Below are 12,143 nucleotides of genomic sequence, written 5' to 3' on the forward strand. Positions count from 1 at the left end.
CTCTCCTCCACATCTGTTTGTTTTAGCAGCAGTAACTGAGATGTCTGGCAGCAGATCAGCCCTTCTAACAGCCAGAGAGAGAAAAGGAAAAAAAATCAAATGTGTGTGAACATCTGGGTTTGAATGTTTTTGTTTGTGTGCCTGCATGCAACAAGCGGGTATGTGCACATCTGAGATAGTTTTGTTTTGTGCGTTTTGTACATAGAACATATGTCTCCTGTGTCTTGAGGCTGAAAACTGGAACTGATCAGCCAATCAGCTTCCAGAAATAATCAGATTTTTCTGGAAACGCTAGCAACAGCATCATCCTCCTTAGCAACCACCCCTCCTGGCTGCTGGTGCTGTGGCTCTGCTAGAACATGGAAATATCACACAACAGAATGTTGTAAGGACAGAAAAAGTGGCAGGTGTGAAGCTTAAAACATTTTACCTTATTTCATGTCATGTCAGGTATGTTGAGAAAATTTGCAATCATTACCGTGTTTTTTTTTTAAAAAGGTATTTGGAGAACAATAGATTTTTAAAACATTTTAATTAGACTTCAGTGAATTCAGGTCAAGTCAAAGCTTTATCAGCCAGATGCGACTCTGGGGGAATGATAATGTTGCATTGCATCTGCAGGATGTGTGAATAAACAGTCTTTTACCATATCAACTTAAAAGATGAAGACGTGTCAGTCTTGTCTTCGCAACTTACTTCTCGCTGCCACCAAGTGGCTAAAAAAGAAAATTCAGTTAATTTGCACACAGTCTGATTTTGGCTCATGAATTGGTTGTGTTGGCATTGTCTTAACTCCAGTTAGACCTGCTGTGGAGTCCCTGCCTGGTGAGACCCAATCTGCCTTCAATCCACTGATCCTCTGCCAGAGACAGTCACACAGGCACACACACACATATAGAATAACCCAAAGGACACACAAATTGACACACTGCCGACCCCTTCCCTTTCTCAGCAGCCTTGTGCACATAAACACTGCAACAGTTGATACCAGTACAGACAGCTTAAGTGCTGATATCTTCCATGCACCTGTAGACAGCTGAACCTGTTCTATATTTCCATTATCTATATCTTCCAACAACCCTCCCTTGTTGCTATGGAGATTTCCTGCCATAGCGCCATGGCCGGCGGTGAGCTTTGATGACATGATCATAGGTGTTTGTGTGATCTCAGTTGTATCTTTCACTAACATCTTCAGAGAAAGAGAAAGACAAAGACAGGCAAAGAGCCAGGAAGAGAAATCAGCCTAAGGGGGATGTGCTGTAATGATAAACATTTAGTCTAGAACTACTGCTACATTTCCAATATACATAATATAGAAAGGCAGTTTGATACTTGTGGACACACAATAGCCCAGAGAGATGGCAGAGTTATTAGCAAGCTGGTGGGCTCACTGGAGCAATAAAGCACGCTGGCTCATACACAGGGTGACAGTGTGATGGCTGCAAACCTCTGGTAGAATGTTAATATTTACCTCCTCTGCACAGGGACGATATGAAGTTTTCCACTGGGCTCACACACGGTTCAGTTCTCTTTAAGGACCACTCATGCAGTTCAGAGATTAGCCAAGTGTGTGGCAGCTTGAGATAATGTTCACTTAAGACTGGGATTCACCATCTCTTGTCCCAAGCCAAATATAAATCCCTGGTGCTTCTCTCAGACACATATTTTATTTTGATATTATGTTTGTGTTTCATTGTGTTTTCAAATAGATGTGGTGTGTTCTCATAAAGGACTGGCCCAGTCACCCTGTTACAGAGAGGTTTCTGTCTGTTCAGCACAACTACAGAGGAGGCTTCTGTTGTACGAGTGTGTTTTTCTGTATCCAGGGCTGCGAGCCAAACACAGTTGATCGCATCTAAAAGACCGTCACTGTGTGAGGCTCCGCATCTTAAACTGTGACATTTCCTGTGTGTGAGCAGCAATTTGTATGGATATTAATGCTCCAATTAACTTACAGCAAAATAAGTGGGGAGCATTAATTTACTTCATTGGATTAAGGGTCAGGGTTAGGGTTAGACATTTGAACAGGTTGCTTATCCTTAAAATCATAGTCAGCTATGCTAATCCACATCTATCATAGCATGATAGATGTGGATTAACTGTACGGAAACATCCACACGGACAAGGTTATGTTGTTTCTAATGTCTCTAGTCATGTTTGCCATTATAAAAATATACAGTATGCACACAGAATAGGTAATAAGTAAGTCAGTAATCGAACCTAGATATTCTCCCAGACATAAATGAGTACCATTATATCAGTAATTGAGTTAAAGCGGGCTGCGGGCCCACTTAAATAAAGACAGTACAACTCATAATCTCTTTATATGGGTCATGTTTAAGACAGCACATATTAACACAGAACAAATACTGGTATACACAGCCTTCCCCTGACAATAATCTGCCCAGAAAACACACCGGTGTGCTCTGGGATGCAAGAGAGCCATTCACAGGCACGTGTATACATGTGTGTGCGTGTTTGCGTGTCTGTGTTTGTGTGTGCGTGCATGCCTTTGTATTGTTCTCCATGTCAAGGGAATAGCTGCGACCAGCACACGTACGTATGTGTGCGTTTCACATAATAGCAATACAGAGCACACAGAGCTAAGAAAGGCATATGGCTAACAGTCTTTGATTTGTATCACAGTTTCATATCAGCGAATCACGGTCGGCCTCAGTTTCTGCCACTTTTGACTTGAAGCAAAAGCTGTTTGTCCATTATTGTCTGTAATAAATAATCATTCGCCAGAAATATGAGTACAGAATGTAGAAATCCGTGTAAAGTCCAGGAATACCATGTGCTTTGCAAAATTGCTGGCTGTTTCCTGAATCTGTCTGTTTGATTTTGATATAGAAAGCGATGTGGAGAAATGTCAGAGTCCATAACACAGCTCCAGCTGAACACTGTCACTGCCTGAATCACTTTGAATCTTGTAATGGTTCCACTCGCAATGTGTTAACTCCAAAACAGAAGCAGTCATAAAACCGCTGCTACAAAACCGTAAGTGGAATATGCTATACATCTGTAATTGCATTTCGTTGCATTTTGGACTGAGTGGTGGTCCGCCGGAGGGGGAGACCTGCTAGGCACCGCTTGTTAGAGGTCCAGGTTGGAGGACACATGTCAGGAGGAGGAGGGTAGGGAAGAACAATTGTTCCAGTGGGAGTTCTGTCTCAACTCTTAACTTTGGCCCACCGGGCCCAACAGGAAGACCAGAGTCATTGCACTCCTAAAAGGGAAAAAAGGTCACTGCAGGTTAAGGGGTAATCTATAAGCTCTAAAATAGGAAAACCTTTCTTAGTAATTATCAGTCGATGTTAGTTAAAGTCCAGCTCTAACATATTTTGCTGTCCTTATCAAATACGGTCTATTTACCTAAATGGGAGGCAGTCTAACTGGGATCGTCAGGGGTTCCAGGAGGTCTGTGCAAAAAAATGGAACAACTTTCACCTACGAGAGAGAGAGAGGAGGAGGAGGAGGAGGAGGAGGAGGAGGAGGAGGAGGAAAAGAAAAAAGCAAAACCGTTAGAGCCACACAGTGGAGCCAGACCCATCACACAGCTTGGTGGTCTTATTAACAACGCAAGGCTGCTCCTCCTCTCCCTGCTGTCTCATTACCGCTCATGCAAAAATCAAACTGTAAACACTGTCAGTTCAGGAGGAGAGGAGAAGAGTGGAGAGGAGCAGGCAACTCTTGGATGAGCCTGTCATGTAACACGGGCAAAATTTCCCTAGAACCATCCCCACTGACAGCCACATTCCCCATTAAGCTGTCTTTGGGTTAAGTAGATGTGCGTCCTAATAGCCCACTTACAGCAATTTAGCCTGTATAACAGCATCAAGTAAATGTCTACACAGTAGTAAAATGAAAGAAAGCGGAGCAGAGGTAAGGGGAGGTAATTTGAGTCTGTGACAGAAACGAATTGAGTGAATTGAGGAGATGCACAGTAGCAGAGGTGGAGGAACTGAGAAGACTGCACTATGTACTGTATTATGTCTGTGTTTTTGTTTCTAGCAATCCATCCCGCCTGTGCCCATGAGAGTAGCTTCCAGACGGACCAATCTAGTCAGATGAAAAACTCCACAATATATCTCGCTCACTGCTCGATAGTCCGGTGTTTCCCTTAACAGGAGCTTTCTATGTGACCTGAGAAATGAGCAGGCAATTTAACTGATGACTAACATGGAGGTTTTCACTGACAAATACATGAAGTCAAGGTCAGGGGTCAAAATGGAAAGCAATAATCAATGAAGGGGTCGTTCCGTGGCACCTCCCACTTTGCCTTTAGGCTGAGCCAGCTAATGAGTCTGCCCTGTTATCGCTCAACCATGACTGAAGAGGTATACATATAACTAGTGTCCAACATGTGCACACGCAGCCACACTCAATGGAACAGGGATGCTTGATGGAGTCCCCATCCTGCCTTTTAAGATTTTCATTTTCTTCTCACTCTTTCAGCGAGAGTAATCACAGTCCGGCAGGACACTGAGCATCAATCTGCAGGGATGGCAGTGCAGCAAGGCGAGAATATGGTACGGGGGAAAAGGCAAGTCAGAGGCTAATGCTCATTCACACACTGAGTCTGCAATATAAATTGCAATAAGCAGCGAATGCAAATGATAATTTGCTGTTTTAACAGATGAAATACAGAATAAACTGCCTGCAGAAGAAAACAACCTCCATTCATAAAATACTTGGTAAGAAAGATACCGATTTTATTCAGCAATATCAGTGTTAAACCAGCAGCTCTGCATTTGCTGTCTTGTATCCCAGGGTTATTTGACCTCTGCATGTCTCTCATATCAACGGCAAAAGAAGGACGAGGACACGAGGCAGGTATGAGCCACCTGTTCTGTTAGCATGAGGTGACGGCCACCAGGAGGCAGCTCTGAGACAGGCTGGGTGGGTGCATGCGGTTGGTGCCCTCATTCTTTCCATGGACAAAGTCAGCTGAAGGTTAAAGACGACCTTGGGAACACTGCAGGAGCATCGCGCCCATTACACTAAATATGAAAGCCCACACACTGAGGCTGATGGATGTCTGAACACGCACACACCTGCAACTGGTGACACACCACTATATTGTTAAACATTAATAAAAGCTATGACAAAAAAAAAACAACAAAACACTGACCTTTCACTTGCAGAATGTTGTGATATTAAGTATAAAACCAACTCAACAATTATAAGGTCCTGTTTTGGCCTGCAGTAGTGAAGATGTAATTTCAAGAAGGTACAGTTCCCTTTAGATTTCTAGATTGCACTGACCCGCTCGTATTGACAAGTCAATAAAACACTTTCGTAAATGTGCAAACAGTAAACACACTGGTCTCGTGGCTAAAGGTAAAAGGATAATTCACAGACAGTGAGACGGGGCTCAGAACTCACCAGTTTTATCAGTGGGAGAACAGCAGCCTCTGCTGAGCGCCCGCGGTAGCGCACTCCAGACAGCCAGACACAATGTGCTCCCAGTCCATTCATAATTCCTCACGCGCCCCTCTCCTTCCGCCTCCTCCCTCCTATCACATCTCTGAGTCGTGCCTGGTTCATTTTCAGTTCATGGTGGCAATTTGTAAACAGACCTTCTTACTCCAATTTGTTTTCGTGCCAATGTTAAAGTCACTGAGTGAGCCTGTTGATTGGCGGTAGTGGCGCTGGGCATGTTCGGGCTTGGATTTTACGCACGCGAAGCGTGGCGACAAAATGGTCTTATTAGAGACCGAAGACAAGCTTTTTCGATCAGAATCTTCAATATAGCTTCCAAGCCATCTGGGAGGTTACTGTGGAAACAAGGATGCCATGGCAACGGTGACCGGGGTTACCGAGGAAACGACCGTCACCATGGAGACTGCATCACAGCGGGCTATATTTGAGGCATCCAAAGAGAAGCACGCTCCATCTTTGATCGCTGCGTGCGTGCGTGCGTGAAAGAGCGCTATGTTTTCCTCTCTCACGTGTGTCTCGCACCGATAATGAGACACTGGCTGACCCCCCCGTGTTTATAAGGTGCCGTTTACGCATTAAGTAGCCTACCAGGACAGTTCATGTCGAGGAACTATAAGGGATTATTTTTTAAAGACAGTAGCATTTGGACTAGACTTTAACGCACAATAAAGGCATAGCACAGAACGGTCTAATTGAATAATATATGCAGAACTGTGTTTTTCAGACATCACATGTGTTTAAACACACACACATATTTAAATGATTCTGAATATTATACATAGGCTATGACTGAGGAATCACGACTCATAACGCATGTTAGTACAATGTGAGTGTCCTTCGAGTTACATTTGTACTCATCTTTCACAGTTATAAAGCTTCTATTACCACCTGTTGTGCTCACATATTGGCTATTGCACAATGCACAACAGGTCAATTCCCTCACTCAGAGAAGAATAGTTGGCCTAAGACGTTAAGGAGCTCTTTCTCTCCAAGCGTGAATGGAACCGTACAGAATTATGAATTCAGATCACTGAAATGAAAAGTCCTGATTCTTTGAATGGAGCACAAAGCAGCGTCTCTGAACATACAGGGTGTACTCTCTCTCTTTCTCTCCTCCTTTCTTTCTTCATCTGATCTACCGCTGCTTCCACACGCTGGTGCGCAACGACAGAACCATCTGTGTGATGACACACCACCTCCTCCTGTGTTCAGGGCCGTGACTCTTAAAGTGGCTACACGTCGGTGAAAATCTTTTTGTTTATATTCACACAATTCTGCGAGTTGTTCTGCGCGGTGGTGGGGAAGTTGGGCTGCTGTTTGAACGCGCTGTTGATCCCGTGCTCCTCTATCACCATGTACTCGCTCTTGCTGAGTGAGGAAGAGGAGCGAGTCTTCCTCAGCTCCTCCGTGTCTGCCAGGGGCTGACAGCTCCCCACGTGCAGGTACTGTGCCTGCTCCTCGCCTTCAGTCTCTCTGTGGTAGAAGTAGTTAAAGTTGGAGACGATGACGGGTACGGGCAGGGCAATGGTCAGCACACCGGCGATGGCGCACAGAGACCCCACAATCTTTCCTCCAATTGTCACGGGGTGCATGTCCCCATAGCCAACGGTGGTCATGGTGACAACAGCCCACCAGAATGCGTCCGGGATGCTGTTAAAACCCGAATCTGGGTCGTCTGCCTCTGCAAAGTAGACAGCACTGGAGAAGAGGATGACACCGATGAACAGGAAGAAGATGAGCAGGCCCAGCTCACGCATGCTGGCCTTCAGAGTCTGTCCTAAAATCTGAAGCCCCTTCGAGTGACGTGAGAGCTTGAAGATGCGAAACACCCGTACAAGCCTAATTACGCGCAGAATTGCTAATGACATGGCCTGCTGTCCATTCCCCTGCCTCTCTGCCAGCTCCGTGCCCAGGGTGATGAAATAGGGAATGATGGCCACAATGTCAATAATGTTCATGATGTTCTTGGAGAACGTGGCTTTACTCGGGCATGCAAAGAAGCGCACCAGCAGCTCGAAGGAGAACCAGATGATGCACAACGTCTCCACCACAAAGAAGGGGTCTGAGAAGGGGCTGATGAAATATGGGAGCGTGCCATTTATCAAAGGGGTAATGGTGATCGGATCCCTGTTGTCGTCCCTGAACTCCGGCAGTGTCTCTAAGCAGAAGATGACAATGGAGATGAGAATGACCAGGACAGACACTATCGCTATGCCCCGTGCGGGACCCGAGCTCTCGGGGTACTCAAAGAGCAGCCACACCTGTCTTTGAAATTCATTCTCCGGCAACGGTCGCTCCTCCTCCTTTATGAAGCCCTCATCCTCCCTGAACTTCTCCATAGCCTCCTCACCCAGTTCATAGAACCGGATCTCCTCGGAAAAAATGTCAATGGGCACGTTAACGGGTCTTCTGATGCGCCCGCCAGACTGGTAATAATAGAGAATGGCATCAAAGCTGGGTCGGTTCCGATCGAAAAAGTACTCGTTCCTGAGGGGATCAAAATACCTCATCCTCTTCTTGGGGTCCCCCAGCAGCGTCTCTGGAAACTGGGACAGAGTCTTGAGCTGCGTCTCGAACCGTAGCCCTGAGATGTTGATGACGACCCTCTCGCAGCATTCGTGGTCCGGCTCATATCGGTCCAGAGAGTGGTGGCCCGGCAGAGCCGCCGACTCTTCCAGCATGTTGTCACACGCCACAACCGTCATCACGTCGGCCTCTGTCTCTGTGTATCCGTGGTTCACCAGATTGTCGCCACGGGTTTTGGTCGCGCTCGGCGGGGGTGATTGAAGGAGGCTGAGGTGGTCGTCCATGCGCGGTTGAAGACGCATACAGGGGCGGCCGCCTCGCCCCCTCTGCGAACCCCGGTCAACCACAGCCGCCGCCACAGCCTCGTCAACGCCGCCGTCTCTCTCACTTTCTTTCTTCCTTCGCTTCACTTTCACTCTCTACTGTTGCTGTTCCCGCCCACTGGGGAAGATACGGGTTTATAAACAGGCCCTCCACCCGCCCACGGCGCGCCAGCTCTGGGTACCTTTCCTTGTCCTCCGCCAATCGCAGGACGCACCGATATACACAAGGAGCAACAGACGGGCGTCATTCAACACCATCGTTTGGGCGTGCCCGCCTCTCTTTGCCCCTCTCTCTCCGCCTTGTAGACACACACACACACACACACACACACACACACACACTAGACGAGTCAAATCAGTCTTCTTTTTAAAGAAGGTCATTGTTCACAGATAGGACTTTTTCAAATAGGCTACTCATAAATATATAAGATGCTCATTTTTTTTCCGGGACAGTCTCAAAAGGCGCACCAGTATCACACGTTACCTTTTGTTATATATTTTCTACATCCACTCCATCATCAATGGGACGTTATTATGTTGTTTTCTTAATTACGCACAAAGAAATGATGGCTGGAATGATGGCATCCCATCTGTAAGCTGAAGTACAGCTGCGTCCAGAAGTGGCGATGGTTATAGTGAAGAGGAGCGAGAAGGGAGGGCAGGGTTTAGGAAAGACAGAAGAGAGGTCGAACAGGTCGACGTGAGAGAAAGAAACGTGTTTTTCAAACAATAGAGATTTGAAGAGGAATATCAAATATGTAGTACACCACACACATACATACGAGTGAAATACTAATGATCATGACATCAAAGGGCACACAGACCACATGCACACCAGCCACATATAATATTTAAGGGCTAATTTGGTGAATGTCAAAAGGGCAACCAGAGCACACAGCATGGCAGGTCATGTATAATATAATAATATAATCATAGGAAGAGAGAGGGAGAGAAAGAGGGAGAGTAACCTCGCAGTTATGTGGTGAATGTGATGATATCCAGCTCTTGAACTGTGGCTACTTGACCCCACATTTCATCATTATAATGCATGGGTGCAATACAAATCATGAGAAAGCAAGAGAACAGGAGGTATATCACCATAACAATATTATAGTGGGAGCAACAGAAGCAGATACCACTTCATTAACTGACCGAAGAAAATCTTTTCTCAGTTATCACTCTCCAGTTGTCTCCTCTAATTATTAATTTAATTTAATAAAAATTTAATTTAATAAAAATTAATTTAATTTAATTAATTTACTGTCCAGTGACACCAGTTGCAGGGATTTTCTAAAGGGACGCCCCTGGGGGCTGCTGTCCGAGGTGCTGAAATGAAAAACCAGAGAAAGTTGCTTGAGACCGAAAGCTTTATTTTTTCTATTTACAAAAAAATGTTTCTGTGGCAGAACTCTCCTGGAGGCAGAAACAATATCATTGATTAAGTCAACCTGAGTGGGAGGAGACGAAGCTCTGCAGCAACCACACTGAAGCTTGGCGAAGAAGACGAGAGGTCAGAGAAGCCTGGCACAACCGGTAGCGGTGGCTACCTAGCCAAGCTGATCACAAATGCATGTGGTTCTGAATTTTTTGGGAAAAAAAATCATTGCGGTTTCTATTTTTATTTGCATTTTGACCTGAGTGCTTTGTTTTGCAAAGTTTGCCAGCATAGCTAAATTGTACTGAAAGGCTGTATTTTACTGGCTCCGCTTATTAAGGTTTAACTCAATTGTGGATTTATGCTTAGGTGCCTCAGCAGTCCATGTTGACTATGAACAGTGATGTCACCAGTTCGAGTCCAGCTGGAGACCTTTGCTGCATGTCCTTCAATATAAATGCAGCTTGCAGCACGTGCATCACTTAAATGAGAGTGTATATTTATATGTACAATGTATTCTCAGAAGGTTAGAGGAAGTGAGAGCAATTCAAGATGTGGACACTGTGCTGCTTCTCACTTCTGCAAAGAGCTGCTCTGGGTTTAGGAATAGATGTAGTCAGTGAGAAGGTCCTTATAAGTAATATTACTGCCAATGCCAAACACTTGTGTATGTGTGTGTGTGTGTGGGGAGGTGTAGGTGGGTGGGTGGTGGTGGATATGTGAGCTGAGAATAAACTGAGAGAGAGAGAAAGCATGCAAGCTGAGTGGTTACTCAACAAAGAAAATACCAGATATTAAGAGTGTCATGAAGCCTTTCAGCAGCAGCCTTTTAGCTCCTCTGATGTCTTGAACAGATGGAGTCGACCTTGGGGATGTCCACACTCTACATCTTACCTTCACATTCTGTGCTCCACCCTCGTGCAAACACACTCTCAGACAACATATCAACAAGTCGTGGAAAGAGACATTGGCTTAATTGTGTGGGATGTCAGTGTTTGCTGCTCATGAGCATCTGCTTCCTGCACATTAAGTTAAACGAGCATCAGATGACCGGACTAATCTAACATTAACATGGGCAACGATTGGCAACACCCAACCTGACATGCAGCCCCACCCTCATATTAATTTCATTTATTCCCTGCAGGCCAACCCTCAGTTTAATCAAGTGCATCAAGTGCAACATGACTAACCCCAGCCCTAACCTGAACTCGTGCACAGTGTCTTTTTTATATTAACACAAGAACAAATAGTTTACCGTATGGGGACGAGCCTTTTGTTCCAGGTGGGAAGAGAGAGAGAGAGATACAGTTTAACAACACTTAGATAAAGTCCAAAAACTTTAATACGTGTCCAGTAGCAGAGACCTAAATGACTTCAAAAAAATTACAGAGCAGGCATGTCCAAACTATTCCATAAAGGGCCGAGTGGCTGCACGTTTTTGTTCCAGTCAATGAAGAGCACACCTGATTCGACTAATCAGCTTTTTGAAGCCTGAGATCAGCTGGTTAAATGAGTCACGCCTGGTGTGTTTGGTTGGAATGAAAGGGGAAAATGTACTTTTTACTCCACTGCATTTATTCTTCAGCCATTGTTACTTTCCAGATTGAGAAATGAGAACAACACACATAATCAGTATCTAAATTATAGCTCCAACTCGGCTGCAATTAGATACCACATTAAAATGCTCCTGATAAATGCATGCATCAATAAATATTACCCTTAATTGCAATATAACTCTGACTCTGACATTCTGTATGTTTTAGTTTTAGTTTTTAGTAAGACTTTGAATGCAGCAGTGCTTGTGGGTATTTTTACATGTTGGTATTGTCACTTTCACTTAAGCAAATTATGTGAATACTCCCACTAACCTCCCCGTTGAATATTTTTGTCTCTCTTACACTGACACCGGTTCTAAAAATGCAACGAAACGGAACTGAAGATTGTTCAACACAGTACTGGAAGCACAATTCTTATGGTTATCATAAAAATAAAAAGAGCAATGCAAGAGGAATGAATTAAAATGAGGTTAATTAAAAGAAAGATTGCAGTGACGGGTAAATCCCTGCTCTGGGTCTATGTGTAAAATGCATAATAATCATACAGGCATGATGACAATGATTGGTAAGGACTGTGAATGTGACTCTAATATATTCGATGTAGAGCCTGTTTTCCTATTGAGGCCACATTGAAGCTGTCTTGTATTAAAAGGGCCAGTCGGTCCATGGGGAAAAAGCTCAGGGACAGCCAAAGGGCCTTTTAATGTGGTTTCCACTCTCCATGTTAAATATAGGACCACCCCAACTCCCTTATTAACCTAGGAAATTAGGCTACCTTGTGCATTGCACTTGAATGCCTCAAACTGGAATGTGGCAGACTGAAAGGCATTGAAACATGCCCAGAGAGCATGGGAGGGGGAAGTGGGTCATTTTGCAGGAAGAACAGCTCAGCTGGCTGAGGTCATGGACATCTGGTTG

The 12,143-nt window shown here is 44.9% G+C and overlaps 1 protein-coding gene across 1 annotated transcript; it reads right to left on the reverse strand.

The window, feature by feature from the left end:
• Nucleotides 1–2,336: 2,336 nt before the first annotated feature.
• LOC121612339 (potassium voltage-gated channel subfamily A member 3) lies at nucleotides 2,337–8,316 on the reverse strand. The gene is made up of 3 exons (XM_041945166.1): nucleotides 5,389–8,316; nucleotides 3,376–3,450; nucleotides 2,337–3,229 (listed from the first exon to the last, which is right to left on the reverse strand). Exon 1 carries the CDS (start codon nucleotides 8,271–8,273, stop codon nucleotides 6,678–6,680), a length of 1,596 nt encoding a protein of 531 aa, XP_041801100.1. The 5' UTR covers nucleotides 8,274–8,316; the 3' UTR covers nucleotides 2,337–3,229; nucleotides 3,376–3,450; nucleotides 5,389–6,677.
• Nucleotides 8,317–12,143: the final 3,827 nt, after the last annotated feature.

This window comes from Chelmon rostratus, chromosome 10, assembly GCF_017976325.1.
Source record: "Chelmon rostratus isolate fCheRos1 chromosome 10, fCheRos1.pri, whole genome shotgun sequence".
Classification (NCBI taxonomy): domain Eukaryota; kingdom Metazoa; phylum Chordata; class Actinopteri; order Chaetodontiformes; family Chaetodontidae; genus Chelmon; species Chelmon rostratus.